At 41.0% G+C, this 22,792-nt stretch overlaps 1 protein-coding gene across 1 annotated transcript in view; it reads right to left on the bottom strand.

The window, feature by feature from the left end:
* SMURF2 (SMAD specific E3 ubiquitin protein ligase 2) overlaps positions 1 to 22,792 on the bottom strand; it is a 60,728-nt gene that overhangs the window by 21,681 nt on the left and 16,255 nt on the right. Inside the window, exons 2-5 of the mRNA XM_059485592.1 lie at positions 11,397 to 11,435; positions 9,765 to 9,873; positions 2,668 to 2,801; positions 2,432 to 2,497 (exon numbers count right to left, since the gene is read on the bottom strand). Of these exons, the coding sequence (XP_059341575.1) occupies positions 2,432 to 2,497; positions 2,668 to 2,801; positions 9,765 to 9,873; positions 11,397 to 11,435 (348 nt within the window). The remainder of the gene's footprint in view (positions 1 to 2,431; positions 2,498 to 2,667; positions 2,802 to 9,764; positions 9,874 to 11,396; positions 11,436 to 22,792) is intronic.

Genomic DNA, 22,792 nt, shown 5'->3' with positions numbered 1-22,792 from the left:
AAATCAGGATCTCACATGATGTATTTACTCTGCCACAACCCCACACACTTCAAGTTCACACCAGTGCAGGTAGGCAAGGTTTGGCAAGCAAAAAGAGACAGGAATTAACAAAAACAAAGGCAAGTGCCTCCCCTTTGCCTACGTGAGGAGCAAAATTTGTGCACGGCTTCATTTTGTAATAAGTAAGGGCTTATTTTTTCTGCACTGCCACATCAGAAATAAAAGAATGGCACAGAAGAGCTGCAAGATTAAGACACAGTTCTCATGCCCCTGGATCCATTGCTGAAAATGCCCCCTTTTCTTCCTGTCTTTGAAGAGAACCCAGGGATTCAAGATCAAGTTCTCCTTGGTCCCTGTACCAAGGCATACCCACTGTGCACTTGATTTGTAAGATTATCATCTGCTGAAGGCATCAATTACATTTTAATATTGGTTTGCAATATTGCATGGTCTCTTAATTTAAGAGAGTTTATAATTGGAAGAACTGAGAGTATATTTATTCTGTCTTTTACTTATTTTTAATCCAGATTTCTCTATCATCTAACTACTGCAGTGGAATTATCTAGTTTTACTGAGGCTCATTCATCCACTCAATAAAGTTGCATTAGTGAAGAAAGATTAAAATATAAGAAGATTAATAATGACAACTTAAATAAAAAAAGACAGGAGTCTCTGGAATCTTACCAAGGATGCATTAAATTAAAACAGAACCATGACTGAGTAAACTTGACCTTTCTGATGATATCACCAGAAAACAGAACATAGATTTGCTCTGGGTCTCTGCTGTAACCTGACAAGGTGCTTTTCTGTAGGTTCAGTGCACAAACAGCTCCTGGTGTCAGGGGCAGCCCCAGCAGCACCCCAGGAGAGGCAGAGCTGCTTTGGCACACCAGCTGAAGCAGCCTGGCAGTGCAGCCTGTGCCCACACTGCTGATAGCTCTGACTACTGCTCCCTGACCAGTTCTCTCTGAAATGGATTTGCCACAGGCCTCCCAGACCTTTCTGCTCTGGGGAGGGGTTTCTGGGTTGGTTTTTCCCCTTTAATGAATGGCAGCAGTCCCCAGCATGCTGACCAGGATGTGAGTTCATACTCTGGAGGGCAGCATGGGAGCACAGTCCCTGCTCTGAGCTCTCAGCACACCCTGAGGCTGCTCTCCCCTGCTCCCAGCTCAGCCTCCCCTCCAAGGGCACCCCCAAACAAAGCTGCACACACAGGGATGCTCAGGGGAGCAAAGCCAGCAAGCAAACCAAACCCACAGCAAACACACCCCAGAGAAGTGACTGATTCATCCTCTGCGCAAGCTCATGTGGAAAATTTAATTGGGAACAGCCTGAAGGGTCAGCAATGCACTTACAAATCCACATTTCCACCATCATTTCACTCCCCTGTGCCATCACACTCTGATCTTAATGCAAGCACTTGCAGATCAGACAGAGATGATTAAAGCAACACCAAGAGGTAAAGCCACAGGTGTGATTCAACAGAGGGAGGCAAACAAACACACTTATTTGCTGACTAATATTTCAGAGGTGTTCCCTGGCTGACAGAAGTGCTGTTTGGATAGAATTTCAACTAAGAATTGAACATAGAAATTCACTTTCCCTCATGTCCAAATATTCTCATTAACATCTTGTTGTATAAATAAAGAACTTCCTTATCCTGACCAACTTTTGATTTAAATGACCTATTAGAAATGCTGAGAACTGAGAAGGGACCAAAGAACTGAGAATACACTAAAAATAGAGTATTTATGAAGCTTTTTTGTGGATACTTGCTTTTTAATTTCCCAGCTTCTTTTTAATTCTGAAGTTATTTAAAGTTCATGAGTTCACAGAACGACAAAGCACAGTTATTGAGGTTGTTGACAGACTTGTTAATAAGCCATGAAAACACAAAATTAATTGATCAAGTCATCCCAGACAGCAATTTTACTTGCTTATAAGCAAGATGTTTTTTAGGTTTTCCCCAAAACCTAAAGGAAGCACAGCCTTGCTGGAGCTCTGGCCAATTTTATAGTCAGTTTTTCACAGAGAGTTCAGACACAAACTGCCATCATCTTTACAGTGAAATTAAAAACTTTCTAATTTTTTTTTTATTACCTATGGTCTTATTTGCCCCAACATTTATTATAATATTGTGGTTTGAGGCTTTTTTTAGGTGGTTTGAGCATTTTGGTTTGGGTTTTTTTGGTTTTGTTTTTTTTTGGGGGGGGGGGGTTTAATTCTCTACTTCTATAATTCTAGCCTGAGGTCCAAATAGCTCTGCCAGTAGACAGGAGCCATTATATATAGAAATATATAGAAAACAGAATATTATTTTAATATGTATATAGAAATAATATAGAAAACTGACATCTAGAAGAGTTATTTCTATAGCTACCATAGAAACTAAAGATAAAAAGAGAACTTGAAGATAAAAACCTTTACTCACCTACTATCTGTCCTCTAACAGTATCGTTGTCATTTGGCCCAAGCTTGCAGAGATCCAATCTCTGATCTACAAAATGAGGGCACAAAATCAAAAACAAAACAAAACACCATCACAAACCACCTGGAATATAAAAGCTTTATAAAAGCTAGCAAAAACCCAATTAAGTGTCATTTTTCAAAAGGCTGTACATGCAAGCTTGGGCTGAAAGAGAAGAAACCTGTCCTTAGCTTACTTACAACCAGTGTCTTTAAGGCGGTTGATGGCGTTTGAGAGAAGCCTGACACAGCCCAGAAAACCAGCTCCCTGCTTTTTGTGAATTTTCTTGTGGTTCCACACGCTGATCGTTATTGAATCCGACTTCCCAATGTATCTGAAAAACGTGGAACAAACAGCACTGTCAGTGCCACTCACTGAACACTTTGATGATGCATCAGAAACCACCTTGGGGGAAGAAAGATCACCACCTCATTAAAAATTTAACACACACTGTAATGGCAAGAGAGAGCAAGTCACCTGCAGGTAAGATGTACACTGGAGTTCAATGGGAGCATGTCTCATGGAGGAGCTCACTTGAATACAAACTGCTCTGAAAATCTGATTTGGGAGGGGGCACTCATGGGAACTGAAATCTGTTCCAACAACAACACCAGCAGGCTGAGGACTGGCCCTCCACCCCAGCTCTCCGAGCAACCCCAAACATGCTTAGCCCCATGCCCCAGCCCAGCCTGCCCCAAGGGGACAATGCTGTGGCACCCCAGCAGTGTCTGGGGACAGCAGGAGCAGGGACAGCAGCCCCAGTGCAGGGCAGGAGCCAGGAGCTCTCTGGGGCTGCTCCTGCAAGTCCCAGTGATGCGGGGAGCCCCAGGAGTGCGGGGAGCCCCGGGGAACGCGGGGAGCCCCCAGGGAACGCGGGGAGCCCCCAGGGAACGCGGGGAGCCCCCAGGGAACGCGGGGAGCCCCGGGGAACACGGGGAGCCCCCAGGGAACGCGGGGAGCCCCGGGGAGTGCGGGGAGCCCCGGGGAGTGCGGGGAGCCCCCAGGGAACGCGGGGAGCCCCGGGAACGCGGGGAGCCCCGGGGAGTGCGGGGAGCCCCGGGAACGCGGGGAGCCCCGGGGAGTGCGGGGAGCCCCGGGGAGTGCGGGGAGCCCCAGCAGGCAGCACTGCCAGGCCAAGGCATCCCCCAGCTGCAGCTCCCCCAGCCCAGGGGGCTGATTTACCCTCAGTAAGGGATGGCTGGGACACTCCTGACACTTTACAGCCACACAGCCAGGCCACAGGGGCTGGGCTGGGATGTGCCACCTTCCCCTCCTGCCCAGGACTCTCCTCACAGCATTCCCACAGAAATAAACCTGGATCTGTGTGCACTGCCTTGGGAAACCTGCACACTGCAGTTTGCTTTACTTCTGCTTTTTTTGTCTGAAGCTTTGCTCTTTGCAATTGCTTTGTGAGCTTGTTTTTGTTTTCAAAACGTTCAGAGGACAGTTTCAAAACACTCAAGATAAATCAGTGATTGCCAATACTGAATTATTACGGCTGTTTCAAGTTGAGGGAAATGAATTTGTAACTATGGCTTAGATCCCAAAAATTGCTTGTAGTTCTCTCTTCCCAGACCACAAATTCTGGCCTTAGTTTAGTTCCAAGTGCTTCTTTTTTATTTGTTTTTGAATGAAAACTGATCAACCAATGTCTAAATACATCTCCCCATTGACTGTGGCTTTACTGGCTTTTAAACATCTTAATATTTTCATAAAGATAGAAATGATACTGTCAAGGTTGGCAAACCAAATAATTGAACTAACTGGCATGGCTTAAAATTACAGCTGTGATCAGGTTAACACTTCTCCCATTCTTCCTTTTTCAAAAAGCAGAACTTGTATAACTTCTTTTTCCCATGTGCACTCAGCAACTAACCCAAGAAGTAGAAGACAGAAAAACCTCATGGTTAAAAGTAACCACTGCACATTTACACAAAAACAAACCCAAACTTCACATTAAAAAGCCCCCAAGTTTTTTTAATAGTAAACTGATTGTGTAATATAGGTCAGATTTTTGGCCTTACAACCTTGACAATGCCAATTTTGCATAAAGAAAAGAGATGAAGATGGGTAATCACGTGCACAGCTGCAGTCTACAATGCTTTATGTACTTAAAATAAATTCTTATGAGAACAATTTAGGTGCACTTAAAAATAAAGACTTATCATGACCTGTCTTGAATTTTCCAGTTTTCCTTGTTGCTTTAAAAAAGTCAAAGGTATATGGTTAAACACAATTTCATAACAGAACAGTTTGAATAATATGTAGAACAGCTGAATACACAAGACAGTTTCCAAGAATTCCTGTAATGTTTCAGGGTGAGGTTCTCAGGGTTGGGATGAACAGTCACCATCCACACCAAGCAGGTGGGAACTTCACATTCTGCTATAATCTACTCTTGATTTTTGCACCCAAAAACCTGGGTTGGTTCACACTTTAAAAGGAAATAAGCAAGACAAGCTGCATTTTTCCAAATAAAAATGTCTAATTTTTGATAAAGGAAGAAAATAAATATTAAGTAACATCTAGCTGGCTTTACAGCAAAATGTTTCATCTACATCTCTGCATCATTTCAGGCATAAAAACCCATGGTTGTATTTAGAGAGTGACATTAGGATGAGCTGACATTTCCAATTCATTTGGTGGATAAGTTACATTTGTTTTACATCATCTGGCAATAAGGTTCCAACATAAAAGCCTGAGCTAGAAATTTTATTTTTTTATTTAAAAAGTATGTTCCAAAAAATAAAGTGCAACAAACCAAACCAGAAACAAAAAACCAGAACCTCCCCATTTTGTGGGATAATTCTCTCTTCCTCCTTGTAATTAAAGTTCTTGGAGCTTATACTTCTTTTTTTCCTCTATCCTATCAGCAATATCTATTCCACAGCTTCAGGACTTCAACAGAGATAATGAGATTAGTATTAATGAAGTGGAAACATAGAAACTCAATTGCATAGACATTTTGTTGACTTTCATATTATCTGAACATTTACAATTAAGACTTTGGTTAAGAACTGCATGTTCAGAAATTTAAATTTCCCTACTCTTAGCACTTCCACTTCTAAGAAAAAGCCATCAAATTAATGCCTTAGTAGAAACCTCTAAATTATTTAAATAAAAATTTAGAACACGGGGACAATTGTTATTTTGTCTAGCACTGAGGAAGGTTTGGAATTGAGTGACTTTTCATCCCCATGGCATTACATACACTTTCCCTGAAGAGTTCACCTCACTGAGAAATGTGAAATGAAGAAAGTGGAAAAATATATTCCTGAAAAAACACACCTCTTCCTGATCACAAGCCAGACATACTCCCTCCAGAAAGAGAGAAAAATGCAGCACCACGACGTATGAGCTCAGGTTTGGGAGCCAGGAATTCCCTATTTCTAATCCATGCTGTCACACATACTGTTTTTACGACCTGGATTAATTACTTAGATTTTTTTTCTCCATTTTCCCATTTCTGACTTTTTTTCTAATATAATCTCAGCTTTGAGCTACCAACTGTTTTCACACTGGGGAGAAGAAGGTGTGAAGAGACAGAATGAAAAACAGCACCCCAATATTTTTCTCCCATCTTCATTCATTTCCTTCCTGGAATTTCCCTTCTGTGCAGCAACTGAAGGGTGTCTGAGCCTCTGGGATGGTCCCCAGGACCTGCCAGGGCTGTGGCTGGGGCAGGAATGGAGAAGGAATGGGGCAGGGATGGGGCAGGAATGGAGAAGGAATGGGGCAGGGATGGGGCAGGGACATGTGGCACTCACTGCCTGCTGCAAAGGGCATCAACTTCATCCAAAGGGCCTCAAGCCCCACGAGGAGAAGGAAAAGGAGGTGCCCAGAGCTGTTTGATGGCTCTTTAGGAGCTCATCTAGGATGGGATTGTCTAAAGCAGCACCAGGCAGAGCTGCTGCCTTCTCTCCCTGAGAAAAATCCAGCACCCTTAGCATTAACTAAACAAAATAGAGTCAAAGGATTGGGGGAGAAAAGTGATTCTGCCAGGGCAGCGCAGCAGCCTGAGGATATGGAGGCACCAGAGAGCAGCAAAAGCTGCAGTGAGGAGATTTTGGGAAGAGGAGAAGTTGTTTTGGGGAGTTGCATGAGGTTCCATTGGAGAGAGATCCCAAAGGAGAAGAGGAGCCGGGGGGTGAGGACCTGAGGGGCACAGACTGAAGCTGGGCCCAGAGCAGGTTTTGGTGGAGGTGATGGTACAAACACCTTTCAGAGGGAAAGGGGATGGGACCTGCTGTGCCTTAGGGGCAGGGGCTGCTGGAGAGGCTGGGCAGGACAATGTGGGACAGGTCTGGCTACCACAGGAGGGAAAAAGGGGAAGGAAGAGAAAAAGGGGATTAAGTTCCTGAACTGCTGGTTTAGGTAGTTTAGTTCTGAATGCAAGAAGGCTGTAAATGTGTCAAGGCTGGTTATTCAAAAGCTCTGAGGAAAGGCCTGAACAATAGGGGAAACACAAACAAGACTGAAAATAAGGAAGGGGAATACATCCTGGGCAAGCATGGTATTTTACTGACATTAAACTACATCCAGACAGCAACTATTTGGCAATTTCTTTCTGGAAAGTCTCCCAGATTCCCCCTCTCTACACACACACCCACCATCCAGGCTGAAGAATCCAAGCAGCTAATTCAACCACTTCCTTTTCACACTAACAGCTGAATTAAGAACCACATAAGGCGGAAGCCAACCCCTTTTTGCTCTTTAGATCACTGCAGAAGTCCCTCTAAAAATTCTTATACAACAGAATATCCACTTGTGCTGAATCAGGTTAGCAAGCCACAAAATTCTCTTGGAATTAACAACTTAATTCAGACATTACTGCATGAATATATTACAACAGCTCCATCTGACTGTGCCATTTGCATTTGCCACCATATGGTACATGAAAAAATTATCTTAATATCTGGTGCAGATGAAAAGCTGAGACCTGACACTGAGTATTTTATACAGTAAAAAATTACCTGGCAATAACAGCCAGGCAGTGAGTTGTTGTACCAAAGAGATTTAATCTTTTACTGCTGTTTTACATAGGAAGTGAAGATAATGTGACTGTTTATAAATGGAAATATATTTCCCTAGAGTAAGGAATAACAGTTGACACTAAAAAGGGGGTTAAATTATTATGAAGAAAATTTGGAGAGGGAAAGGATTATTTTCTAATAACAAGGCCTGACACTAAACTGAATTTTACTTTGGATTAGAAATACTGGATACACTCCTGTCATCAGGGAATTCAACAGCCAGAATCAAGCAAAGTCGTTTTTCCTAGAGGACAAGATTTTATATTGAAAAGAATACACTAATTCAACAAAATAAAAATTTTTAAGGGAAGTTTTCTGAAGAAGAGAAAAACAAACCACCGCCCACAAAAAGTACTTCACACAGGTCTAAATTCCATTGGACAATTCAGCAAGAGATGCTTCAAATTTGCTCAAGCAAAACTTTCTGCCAGAACCCCCCTTTTCTCTCTTCTTTTTGTAATATGTTGTGAATTACAATCACAGCCTTGGAAAGACAATACAGCATCCAGATACAACCATGGCTTGTTCTATAAAACAACCTAAAAATACCTTCTCATCATCCTTCCTTAATAGCTACAACCAGAAAGGAATTTTTTCTGCAGATTTTACAGTTTTTTTCCATTACTCTTGTTGCATATCAACATAACATCCTCCCTCATTTCCCACGTCCTCTGCTTCTTTTCTCCAGAAGGGAATCAAATCATCAGCCCAGGGAGCCCTGAGCTTCCCTGACAGCCACTCCAGACAACTCCAGTCCCACAGCACTCCAGACTGGCCAGAACTGGGGCAGCCACAGGGAACAGTGACTTCCACAGAGAATCCTGACACACAGAATTCACAGTGCCAAACCATGCCCTCCCTCCTCCCTTCCATTACAGGAGGATTTTCACTCAGCACTTCCCACCTTCCATCCCTGGAAAGCTGAGCATTAATGCTCATTAACAGACACACCTAACTAAAAAACAATCAAAGTCTCTGCTTGGTTTCAGGGATTTCTCCTTAGCTCCACTCTGATCCTTGGAGAGGACATGGAAAGGTCTGAAACCTCCATTCTGTATAAATCAATTTTTTGATAGGTTTAGTACCATCAAAAAACCAAGTTAACTTAGAATTCTTTCAATTGAAAAGAGAGCCATTTGCTACACATGAACTTAAAACTTGTTTTGCATCCATTTCTCTAATGAATATGAATTACAATCTCACATGCAGAATCTAAGCTTGAACTGGGTTTGGATAATAAAACCATAATATTATTATTTCACTAAACTGCCATGATGCTTTTTTAGGCAGAGAAGAAAATGTTCTGTATCCTGCACCAACACATTATGAACAAGGACTTCACACATTTATTCTTGGATATTAAAATAAGGAGGAGATCAAGACATGACTTTAAACCAGGCCTTTCATATTCTGCTGTGAGACCCACCAAGCTGCTTCTCTTCACTGGGAAAAAGAGGGACAAGAAATTGCCTGTGTACCAACACCAATTTGCTGCAGGTTTGGTGATGGCCAAATTTAACATAAATATGCTCAAACAGTTTCTAATAATACAGGACAAAGAATGGAGCCATGGGGAAAAAATCAGAGATCAGAACAGGTGAATACAATGATGCAAAATGGTTCATTTCTCTTCCCCACCTTCCATCCCAAGGAAAAAGATGAAGAATAAAAGACAAGGAAAATAAAGCATGCACAGAGACCTACATAAAAATCAAAGCTTTAATAACTTATATTGTACAGAAATATTCTTTACTTTAGAAAAAGAGAAAACCATGACATATATGTGCCATACTGATTCTACTGCTCAGAAGCACCAAAAGGTGCTCAAGTGATGATAACAATAATTGAGAGTGAGAACAACATTTGGGACAGAAAATGACAGAAAGGAGAGAAAACTGAACAAAAGGTACACAGAAAAAAAGATACTGTAGCACCACAACCAACAAAAATTGCATCAAGAGAAGAGCAGTTTGAGAGAAATACTATGTATTATTGCTTCATTTTAACATGAAAATACCACAATAAACAACACTGTAGTCCATGTAAGCATGCTGCAGACATCAGCACCAGAAAAACAAGTGCAGTGTTTAAATTTTGAGGTAAATGAGAAAGTGGAATTTTGCTAGGTGGACTTTTCACTCAAACTAATAAACTCTGGGATACTTTCCAAGCCATACATAGGACAGGATAAAGAATATCTGACATTGTCTGTGTAATTTAGAGGATTTCACTTCAAACCTTTGGTTATCACTGTTACCACCTACAGGTCATAATGCTGATTCCATTTGGGATCAAGTGTATTCTTCACAGTATCTGTAGAATGGCATTGGCCAGATCCATCCACCACAACCTTAGCAAAGGGATCAGGAAGTCCTACAAGGAGGAAAAGAAAAAAAGCTACTAAGTGGATCAGGATGCTTTGAAGTCCTTTATCATTGTTCAGTTATTTAATCTTTCATTTGAAGATTAATTTGCCTTTTATTCATAAATAAGACCCCTACTTAATGAATGGGAATAACACGATGTATTAAGCAGAGGAAATGGATATATTAGCAATTTATTTCACTGATATGGACTAAGAAAAAGTTGTGTAGTCAAACACATTGGGGGGAAAAACAATCCAAACACCTTAATCTTCCTAATTTAAATTTGAGTAAATTATCAGTATACAAAGAAGCCAAAGGCTTTGTATACTGAGAAAACAGACTTATTATATTCTTTATATGTTTAAGATCAAATCACAATTTTGGCTGATATTGGTGTAACAGAGAATTGTCCCTAACAGGTTGTTTTTGCTTTTAGGTGTACTAAATTTGGTGTACACTTGGTGTACTGCTGGCTTTGTGCTCCGTTTGCTGCCAGCTCAGTACCTAAGGAACACTGAACACCAAAACTCAGTGTAAAGATGGTGCTGAACTCCAGATCCAGGGCTGGGAGAGCAGAGCAGCCCACGATGACCAGCACCTCCTGCTGAACTGACCCAAGGGATGGTCCCACCCCTGACCCCCCAGGTCCTGCTCTTCTCCCCTCATCAGTGCTGTGAGCCAGCTGGAGGAACCAAGGTGGGGAACATTCACCACATCTGCTGATTTTGTCATGTGCAATTTTGTCCCAGCTGCATTTCAGGTGCCTCAGGCAGAGCTGCTCAGGCAGCAGAGGGCTCAGGACAGGCGTCACAGAAAGCACATGGGGACAAGGGAGTGGGACCTTGGGACATCAGTGCTGCAGCATCACACATTGCACATCCTGAGGGGGGTTTCAAACTGTTACACACCCAAGAACTTGTAATCAATACAGAAATTCAAATATCAGCAATGTTTTAGAAGTATCTCAATTTACTGCCTCTTCTATTTCTTTCCAAAGCTCAGGTCTGCTCTGCCTAACTCCTCCTGCTCCCAGGTGGGAGGTGGCAGGCAGGTGATCTGTGCATGCAGGACACAGGCAACAGCATTCCTTTCTGCCTTCTTCATCTACTTCTTAGCACTTCTTTCAAAACATTATTAAAATTAATTAAAATATAATTTCAGAGTACGTCGGTGTTATGAGGTGGTTATTAATAATTAAGGAGCTCATCTGTTTGCTAGACAAAAGGTTCTTGGGTGAAAAACGACTTAATAAATATATGGCACTAAATTTGAAAAACATGTAATTTGCCTGAGTGGGTAAATTTGTTTCCCACTCCCATAAAAACAGACAGAGTGTGTCAGTGTTTTAATTATTATTATGATTCTGTGCTGAGTGCCACCTAAGACAAAAACAGAAGCCCTGAAATAAAACATCAAAGCCTTCAGCCCCTTACTGCAAATATCTTAATATAATGATCATATGCAAACGCTGGACTATAGAACTTGCATAATATTTATTCCATCTATAAATAAATGTATAAATGTACTTACGGAAAAAGTCCTTTTTCACCAAGTTTTTTGCACACAGTACTGCAAGAAGAACAGAAATACAAAAATTAAGTTACTGATTGCCAACTTTTAAAAAACGTTATTTTACCTGACCAGCACTTCAGAAAATCTTGCTTAAAATAAAACAAACATAAATGAATTGTGCTGCTTCACTATTTATATTGTCATGTGAATTAATTCTTGAAAGCTGAGCTAGAAGTGTCACCTTTTAGCCATGCACCTGGAGGCAGATAACAGTGGAAGTGAGATGGTCCTGCTTTCCTCAGGCAATAGTTTCACGTGGCTTTTTTTCCCCCTCTCAAGATTTTGCCAACTGTGAGTTCACCAGAGAGGGACCTGGAGCACTCCTGGCCCGTTCACCATAATTAATGCTGGGACACAAGCAGGGGCTCATGCTCAGTTCTACAGCCCAGCAAAAGCTGCCTTGATCATAAAAAGTAGAACATCAGGCAGCCAAGGCTTTGCTGCTATCCTGCATCCTTAACAAATAAAAGGTTTTACCTGAAAAGCATTTGGGTGGAGCACACTAACTTCTAAAGCCAGAGTTTTGATGGTTCCAAAGATATCTTTTATTTGTAGCAGCTGATAATTGTTTCAGGCTTTTTTTGTTTGTTTGTTTAAATTAAAAGGAAGGAACCATTTGCATTTGTCAACTAAAAACACCCAGGGGAAAACAATATCCTATGAGAATAAATTTAAATAAACAAATAAATAAATAAAAGGTCAAGGGGGACAAATTTCATATAAAGGTGCCAAGGTACACAAAGAAGACTTCTCTTCACAAACTGCACCACTGCTCAACTACTATGCTTATCTATAATCACAGGTTTAGTAAGCAGGAAATATTAGATTCCCCCATGAAACATTAAAATATTTACTGATAACACAAAAGGATTCTTGGGGATTGAGCAAAAGCATGAATTCCCACAGCTAGTATTAAAAAAAAAAAAAAAAAGAAGGGGGAGTGGGAAGAGTTATTTGGTTGGAACCTGATGCTGCAAGAGATTCCTCTCTATATGATTCCCTTGGATATTTTTCCTATGAGATCGCCAATATTTATTACTGCCAGGAAATGCAAAGACAGAAAAGTGCATCCAATAATCACATCCCAGAGGCACCACCTCAAACCAAACACCATGGGCCATCCTTTCCCCCCCAGAACAGCCTCCCACTGATCCTGCAAGGCTCCTGACCCCCAATTCCTGCCTGAACAAAAGCAGGCAGAGGCAACCCATGAGCGCTCCCACGGAGATCTCCACAGCCAGGGCAGAGGAGCACCACCCTGGACAGTCTAAACTGGAATTCATCTTTTCCCAATTTTTACATTCATAAAGATGCTGATTTTAATGAAGCTGCTTTCCACTGGAATTCAGCACTGTAAAATCTGGCTACAGCTCTGCCCAGGTCTGAGGAGTTTTGGTCCTCCATAAAACACAAGGAAATGCCCATCAGAGGCTGCAGGGAGGCACAGGACAACTCCTTCACACTGACCTATTCCACAGGAAAGGGACATCAAAGTTCCCAGGAAAATTTCAGCACAGTAGTTTGATACAAGGGGCTGCTAACAACACTTTTACCCTGAAAAAGAAGTGCCTGGTTCCAGGTTGGTAGCTTCTGGGTTTTTTGAATTTTGATAAAAATAATAAACATAATTTCTCTCAATTCAAAGACATACTGGTAGTCCTAAAGCAGAGCTCCATTTTAGGGATTTTCACCCAATAATTTCACTCTGAACAGTCAAGAGTAACAAAATACCAATACAGAGTGAAATGTTTCAGGTATTTGATACTCAGCCCTCAAGTACATATAGGAAAGAGACTGTCACATCACTGCTCCACAAATCAAATAAAGTTCTTTGGATGGTGTAATAAAAAACCCACAGTTATCAAAGGCTTCCACACACCCAACAATCTAAAATTTGCTCTATCCAGAACTTTGAGAACAACCTAAAGGCATCCAAAAAAGAAGAGGTAATAGAAAAACTGCTTTTGCTGCTCCTTAAGGATTTATTACACCAAGAATATCCTCAGATGAATGATAACACAAGAGACATCATCTGCCCAAGAACTGCAGCAGGTTATTGCTCACCAGCCACCTTTCATCTAGTGGTGAAAAGCTCAAAGTAAAATAGATGGCAACTTTCTAAAATATCTAAAAAAATATACAATTATTGTCACAGTTTTACCCATTTCAAGTAATGGAAAGTGTCAAGTGAAGCTGAGGGCTTAAAATCCAATATTTAGGTCAAAATTCATCTACAGCACAGTCACACAGGGTGCTCCTGAAACTGTATCATGTCCAAGACACAAGAGGTTCAATTATTCTTGTGACAGAAATTGTAATATTAACTAATTACAAACACTTCTTTTCAAAAAGAAAGCAAGCCTGCCAATGCAATTTAACTGAAGTCTCATTTTTATAAGATTGGGCACACACAGAGCACACAGACTAATAACTGCTTCCCCAACAATCAGCCATGAGTGAACAAACTAATATTTTTGGCTCAATTTTTCCCTCTCTAGTAACCACATTTAAGGCAAGTCAGATGTCAACCCACTGTGGCTTTGTCAGGTTAACAAAACAGGAGAGATGCTGAGAAAGCTTCCACTAACAGCCCCCTCTCTGCCAGGTATTTCTAGGTAAAAAAGCCCAGGTCCCACGAGCACCAGCTCAACTCAAAGTGAAACAATCTTCTTCCACTCTCATCTATCTCAGGACTTTTTTTGTACAAAACCTTTCCCACTGGTGGGAAAAGTACCAGAGTTTCTGTTCCACTTTTCTAACAGTTTCAACACTGTATTAAAACCTGTCCTGAATATTCTGATAACCAGCTGATTAATAGTTCCTTGAGAATAAAAGCTAAGGAAGTTTGGTTTCCTATGGATTTATGTTTCATGGTTGACTGAGGGCTGTGGCTGAGATTTTCCCTGGGCATTCACACAGAGCCTCTCCCACCAGGCTCTCCCTGGTTCAGCAGCTCAGGATCTGCTCCAGGTCACTGCCAGGGTCTCCTCTTTATCCAGGCAATGACTCCCACTAAACTCACGGGATTTCATTATCTTTGAGTGCTCTATCCCAAGCTCAATTTAAGCTAAAGATTCAAAACCAGAAAGAACTAAAGGGAGGTTTCTTTCCCTTGATGATTCTGGACCCAACGCTCAGATCCACACAGCCCCACCACTAAAGGATCCTCTGGAGGCACAGGGGCACTGCAGGAGGTTATTTATTATTTGGATGTGCTCGTTTTAAGGCACTTTTTGTTACAATTCTTTTGAAACAAGACGTTAAGCTATTTAAAATTGCACTGGAACTAGAATGTGAACCAATGGCTGGATACACTGAAAAAGAGCAGGGGGTGTGTTGTACCATAAGTGCACCATCAAATGACATTAATGGCTTCTAGCACACATGTGTAGACAAAGTATTCATTACAGAGTATCAGTGAGTCAATGGATAGCTATGTTTCTGTTTATTACAGACTTCCTGGGTAGTCTACAGAAGAGAACATTAATATTCCAATATATATGTGCCAAGACAAACAGTACATCAATTTTACATAGTATACATACATTAAATATTTTTTTATCATGCTTTATGATCTCATTCTAACATATGCTACTCAGGTTTGCTCACAGAAACATGAAAAAAGCATTATGTTATGAGCTACCCAGTCTCCTTCTATGACAGCTTTGCTACACAGTCCACAAATATTCAAAAATAGGAATTAAGTGAATCACATCTGCCAATTTCCTTTTTCTTATTTATTACTCCTGTGACTGACAAAGAATGGTTTACTGAAAAATAATTTAACTATTAAGAGTAAATGCAAAATATTTAGTATCCCCAAACCCCTGTAATCTGTGTTAGCTATTAAAATTTACATGCAATTATAGAGGGGGCGAATAATTGGTTCAACTCACATAAAAACTGAAAGGAACTATGACTATTGAAAAGGTCAATTTTATAGAAAGATAAATATTTCCCTCTCATTTTCTGAACTCTGTTTATTCTTTTTGCTAGTTACTGAAGAACTCTTGTTGCAACTGCTGCTAACTTTGGAACCATTTTTACAGAAAAATCCAACTTTTAATGACATCAGGCTGTTGTTAGGGAAGGTAACCTATGTTATACATTACCATTGTTTTTTATGAGTATTAAAAAGTCTGTTTATTTCAGAATAATAAGTTTATCAGTAACAAGAGGTCTCCGCAGAAGGAAGAAGAACATGAAGCCCAAGTGGAAAGGGAGCTCCAATGCAGGAAGCTTGCATTGAAAACAAGTAAAAAGTGATAAAGATCTATGAGATTTCACAGAATCACCGCCTCTCAGACATGAGCTCAGAGTCCTCAATGATCTATTCCCCTCCAAAGGCCGGGTAACACCAGAATGAGTGCTGAGGAAGCAACATTAGAGGGAAAGAAAGTGCTATGTGAATTCAAGGAACCCGGACATTTAAGGGCTGTGTATTCAACCCTGGTGGGTATTTCCAGTCTGTATCAAACTGTTTGTAGTCAATTTGTTCACCACATTCACCTGCAAATCAGGAACACCACTACTTTACTTCACTGGTAGGTTTTATTGTTGCATTACCTGCATGTTTGTAGCGCTCAGTTATCTGTTATAATGCGCCTCTTTATTTATGACAAATGACAAGGTTTAAGTGTGGTTGTACCCAGCAGGGTGAGGTACAAACACCTCAGGGCTACAGCTGTAGACACTCATTTTACAGATATATTAGTCTTAAAATTCCTATGTAAAAATAATATTGCTTAAGCCATCTTAAGTAAGTGGTTTTTAAATGTGTATATTTGAGACACACCAGTATTATCAAAGAAAGATTACGGAAGACAGGTAAGAAAATAAAACCAATCATGAATGTCCATGGAAGTGAGCACACTGCTGCACAAGGAAACACACAATCAACACACTGAAGTCCACACATGGCTCAGCAGAACCCCCAGCCCATGCCAAACATCCATCCCTAAGAAGCCACGCTGTGTCAACAGACAGCCCTGAGGTTAGGGGGAGGAAAGCACTCACTCCAAAGCTAAGATTATGTTTTCTAATCTTCTGGCTTTCCACGTGTCATCACCACAGAAGAACAAGTTCAGCCTTCTGAATCCAACCAACAGTTTTAACATTATCATTCCTGTTGGTTTTTTCCTTCCCTGAGGGGTTTTCTCCCAGAAAAACACTTGTTCAAGAACATATGTAACACACGGGAGAGTGACAGGCTGCCTATCAATTTTTACCACAATGGCTCATTTTGAAGATCTTTCTTCATCCTTCTTCCCCTACAGAAACACCATCTTTTACTGAAAGCCATTAGCGCTGGGTTTTGTGATCAGATCCCAGTTGTTTGCATGTTCTATGTGGGGCAATACAATCACTGAAATAAGTCCCAGCTGTAGAAACACAATGCTGTGCTGTTGCTAATGTGTGTTGTACTGATAATGAATGGTCGTCTATGCTTTAATCTGAATAAAGCTCCCAACTGCTCTGCCTCTCCTTGCCAAAAATTCCCCTTCCTCCTCCAGACTGTGGTTGCATTCCAATTACACTGCTGATTGGAATGAGCCTGCTTGGGGGAGGGAGAGGGAGGAAGGCAAATGAAGCCACACTCACGCCCCTCCTCGCCTTCACGGCTGCCCCTGGGACCCAGGAATTGCTCGGGTGTTTGAACCTAAGGCTGACATGATGTACTTTTCTCCGCAATGTACAAAACTCTTTGCAAATTCACTTATTTCTTTTAGAAAAGCCATTTGTGACAGGCAGACAGCACACGGTACGCAGGTTCCAGCAGGATGGCTCAATACTTTAAACATTTTTAAACAAATTCCTACTGGTTTCTTCCATTGTTGGCACGCTCACAAGAAACTTATATTTTTCTGCTTGCATTCCCTCCTTGGACCTGCCTGAATTCCCACATGGGAAAATATAAAACAGGAGGTCTTCAACTATTTATTGAGCAAAGAGCTGTAAATAATGCCGTATGGATTTTGCAAATACAGCTGTTGAGGTAATAACTACCTCAATTAAGGTTTTGAAACAAAATTGTTTACCCTAACTATTCACATGAAGTTTTATTTTACAGTTAATCACTCTGAGGAGTTTTTTTTTAAGGTTCCATTTCCTTTGAAAGGTGCTTTTTCTGCAAATGAACAAAATGTGACAGAACATGACCGTAAAACTGAGAGTTTACTTTTGCTTAATGAAATTCCTGCATTTTTGAAGGTTGCAATGGATTGCTGTCAAGAGGGGACACACAAAGGCAGGTAAACCTAGCAAATACTGTATTTTACAGGTGCACAGGGGTTTGGAGTGAAGGTCTTGCAGCATGAAATGGGTCAGAACACAGCAGCTGACCATTATTCCAAGCAGACTGGAGCACGCTGGAAGGTTTCAGGTTGCACCCAGCAGTGCAGGGGGCTGCAGCTGTTCCTCCCCCAAAGCAGGTCCAGCACAGGGATCCAAGGTAGAGCAAGAAGCTGAAGAGGCTTAACAGAAAATTAACTTCTGGGGAGACAGATTAGTTCAGTGCTGGCTCCTAGAGCTGCACAGACTGACCCTGCGGTCACGCCATGTGCAAACCTGCAGCAAAGGAAGTGCCACAGGCACAAGGCTGCAGAGCTGGGAGGATCAGCCAAGCTGCCCTTGCTGCAGTTGTGCTGGGGAAGTGCACCCCATACAACAAAATGCTACCCCAATGTTTTCATTTCAATGCAGACATATATTTTTTTCCTCCTGCCTCTGTTTGGCAGCTGCAGAAATTTATTTTATTAAAAACAAAATTAATTTTGCCACCAGTATACCAACATAACCAGTTAACACCCTTCAGGTTTTTAGAGACACAGTCATCTCCTTAAACATCCAGCTTTTCCATTTCCCAAAGCACACTCAAAACTGCAGAACTAAAACACAAAAAGCACTTCTCTCCTAAGTACACACACAATTACTTCCAGGCTGCTCTGTTTTACTTACTCCAGGCTGTTCCTTCTGGGTCCCACAAAGCAACAGAAATTCAGAATAACCCAATGAGTTCTAAACCAGAGTCAGTACGAAACACGTACACACAGAGAGAATGGTAGGATCATTATTTTCCCCAATTGTAAAATTCAGCATCACCTAAATCAATACTCCAAACTCCACCCTCTGCAGGGCCTGGTGGAGGCAGCACACAGAGCTGCAGGTGCCAGCACATGGGAGCCCAGTTCACCCAAGGACACGGGACAGGCTGATGCTGATTTCAGCCACACTCTGCTCAACGACAGCCAAGGCAACCACTCTCCCCCAGCTCTGGATCCCAGCTCTGCAGCAGGACAAACAGCCAGGTACATCCCAAACGCCATCCCCGGGCTGCTGCACCTAGGAATCCTCTCCTGGTGGGAATTAGGAGCTGCATCACACAATCCCTTCTGCTCCTGATGGGAGCCAGGGCAGCTGGGAAGGGATGGAGGCATCCTCAACAGGCACAGCTGCCTCCCAGCACACCTACAGCTTCCACTGGTAGGAAATTAATTTCTAATTCTCTTACAAACTTATAAATCTCGTTTAAATTGAATGCAAACTTAGAATCATGTACTAATTCTAACTCTTACTAAGAATAGGCATTAGAATAATTCAGAAGTATTAATGGATTTTTAAAGTGCTATTTAATACTAACATGTCAGGTTGCAGAAAAATATTCTGAGTGACATATAAAAGCATCACTGCTAGACTGATATCCAAACACTTAAATAAGTGCTTTAAAATAAACTCCATTAAAATATGCATTAGTATAAACATGGTACTAGAAAAGCACTTTTAACAAGAATTTCTTTTACTAATTGTTATAATTCTAAATTTTCCCATAAACACATTTCTGTAAGTTCAACACAAGCCAGATGTTAAATCCTTAATACACTACATGTAAAGTGAAACCCATTTCCAAGGATCACATACATTACAAGCATTGTCAGTTAGAAACCTGTGTCTCAACAACTCAGAATTTTTCCGTGGGACTAAACAAACAAACCCACAATAATCAGCAATATGCATATCTGGAAGTGACAAATGACCTAATAATGCAATGTAATTTAAACTACTGCAAAAGATGCCAGAACTTAACACAAAACCAGTCCATTTTCTGTTCAACTGACTCACTCTAAGTTCTCCACAAGAATTGCCTGTGCTGTGACTCAATTTAGAATTCCAGACCCATATAACTTGCACATAATGTAACTCATGGAGTTTAAAACTCCACATGAAAGCATCACACATTTATCAGAGAGAACAAAGATGCAATGCATCACTGGATAGAAACAGTTACACCAATAAATCATTCATCTCATGCAATAATAAAATTCTGGGAGAGAGTCTCCAAGGCTGTTTGAAATTCCCACAAGGGAAGGACGACACGAAGCGACTCCAGACTGCAGCAGCGACTCGTGGCCATGGCCAGATGGGGCCTGCCCAGATTTGCCATGTTTAGACTCCTGTTTTTACATCACGATGTCTACTTCACAGCATTGTTCCACTGTAAACAAAAGGCTTCCTTTTCCACTTCTCCTCCCTCACTCCACTCCAAGCCAAGAGTAAAACAAACCACAAACCCCCCAGCCCATTGAATTCCTCCTCGGTGCAGCTCCTGCATTCCCGTTTCCCAGCTCACGGAGCGATGGGCTCGCTGCCACACACGTCACCCACCCTATTCATGTGTGCACTGTGTTTGATACGCCTCTCAAGGGGTAAAGGAAAGAAATCATGCTGCCACTTCTGCAGTGAAGATAACAGCCCTCCCTAGGCACTGCAAACCCTACCAGAAAGCTTTATAAGTCTCTTTCATGGAGATTCACATTCATTCAGGTTAAGTTCAGTAAGTAATTGGGTTTGGTTTGCCTTTTTTTTTTAGCTAGATACCAAATGTGTAAATTAAAGGTGAATGATACAAATAAACCATGCTCATAAGGGCTCTGTGTAAATGAGGGCTTCAGCCACAGCTCAGTGAGAAGGAAGCAGAAGTAACACGTGGGAAACTTAAAGAAAACAAAGGCTATTGGGAATATCTGCATTTCCTGGTTCAGGGTGGATGGAGCCTCTCAGACCAGCCAGGATGTTTCCAATGCACAACTTTCATACACTATAAATTCCATTTCTCTTCTCCACCCTCCTCCAAAATGGCCTAATCATCCCATTTCACCCATTTTTCAACATCTGAAAAACCAACCACCACTGTACCATGGAGCTGTGGGACAGACACCACTTACAGAGACTCAAAACTGTGCTGTCACCTGGGGTGGGGGGAACAACACAGCTTTAAATTAAGAGCCATTAGAATGCTTTAAAGGAAAAAGCCAGCAAAGATCAATTTTCAGACAAATTTCAAAGTTATTCTTTCTGTTTCTCATATCGGTGACAAGTATAAAATCACATTCCAGTAAACAATATCAGGGTGGGAAATAGAAATCCATTAAAAAGAAGAAAGAATCCTGCAACTTTGCTCTTACGTCTCAATTATTTCTTACCTTCCTGCAATATTAAAAAAATAGTCCATAAAAAAATCTTTAGAGTATCATTACCAGAATTAACTAATCTCAAACTGCAGAGGTGATTTTTATATCCAAGTGTGAGTGAAGTAAATACGTATTGGAAAAAAATAGTTTTTAAGAGCTCAAGCAAAGAAAAGGGGGTCACTCTTACCTCAAACTCTTAAAATTGTGCTAAAAATCTTACCTCAGTCCTTAAAGACTGCTTTATAATAAAATAACATACTTTATATATGTTAGTTTTTAACCCAAACAGAAGCAATTAACCTAAAATTATCAACTTGTAAAATACTTAAGGGACTACAGGATCATTCCTCTGATGGATAAATAAAAAAAGTACCATGGAAATTCACCCATCTATTTCCCAGTTTGTTTTGATAGGAACAGGAGTGGAGGGGAAAATTTAATGGGAGAAATAAATGAAGGAAAAATTTAATGGGAGAAATAAATGATAGCTCTGCCTGATGTATTTCTTGCACTGTGCTGGGGACAAACCTGCCAGCAAGGAGCAGAGCCTTGGATTTGTTTCACTGCAGTAAAACTCTCCACCCTCTGAATGAGCTGTAGTAGAGGCAACAACAAAAGAAATCCATGATCTAATTACCAAGTGGACAAAAATGCCCTGAATTTTAAAAAGGGCTCAGACAAGAGGCACCTGCAGCTAAGTCAGGTTCCTGGGGTCAGGGATTGTGGGTCCCTGCCAGCGCTGTCAGGACGTGGCCACACGTGGGATTTCAACAGGAAATCTCCAAACTCTGTCTCTGCTGCAGACATGGTCCCTGGGGAACACCACTACTGCTGGGGCTTTGCTGGGAAGAGGAGAAAGGAAAAGAACCAGGAAAAAAAAAAAAAAAAAAAAAAGAAAAGAAAGACCCCAAAACGACAAACATCATTTACCCTTCACAAGTAATTCCCATGCCACTCCAGCAAAATGCTGGACATATTGATTTTATCAGTACTACCAAAAGGATTGTCAGATGCTTTTTAAGAAATAATTCCTAACTCATGAGAAAAGCTCGGGCAACAACTTTTATTAGGGAGAAAAAAAGAATTCTGGCATTTCCAATATATGTTTAAGTATTTACAAAAAATAATCCTCTTAAAATAATGTTAAAGAGTTCAAGAGGGTCATGATTTTGATACTATCACTAGCAAAAATCATTAATTAAGCATCTGCCCTTAATCCAAACTCCTTGTTCAGCACAATTTTGTTGTATTACTACACCTATGTACTGACATTATATGGGGCAATACAGATGAGTAATGTACTCTTACATCCTCCTGCATTATCATCAATATCCACAACTTCAGACTTTCTGTCTCCTTCATAATATGTAGATCCTGCCTCTTTCTTATTTAGTACAGTTGGAATATTCAAGCACAATATCCTTATATTCACCTTTTTTTTGGAAAATTTGTTTTAGTGGAAAGCTTTCAGCTCTGCAACTTGCCTCTTTCTCTTTGGATCTTGTCAGTTTGGTTTCTGCCAAAAATACAGCAAGGTCAGCAGGAAGGTGTGGGGACTACACACACACCTTTACCTGGTCATGCCTCTGATGATGGAATTCTGTCTGTACCTGCAGAAATGCAACATCATCTAAATCAGGAAAACTCTTGCACACATGGAAAAGCAAGACAATGTCACCATTCAAACATCATCAAAACTCTCCTGTAGCTCAGTCCAGTCTTATCCCCCCCCACACCCATGAAGCCTCATGTCCAGGAGATTATTACATCATTAGCCTATAGCTGAATAAACTGAATAAGTTATTGCAGTCCTTTAGTATGGACAGATTCAGTTTGGTTCCTCTGTTTAAACAGATGTGTCCTACAGAACAAATCCAAACAGTTTAA

This window comes from Ammospiza nelsoni, chromosome 19, assembly GCF_027579445.1.
Source record: "Ammospiza nelsoni isolate bAmmNel1 chromosome 19, bAmmNel1.pri, whole genome shotgun sequence".
NCBI classification, from domain to species: domain Eukaryota; kingdom Metazoa; phylum Chordata; class Aves; order Passeriformes; family Passerellidae; genus Ammospiza; species Ammospiza nelsoni.
This window is presented reverse-complemented; position numbering and strand designations above follow the sequence as displayed.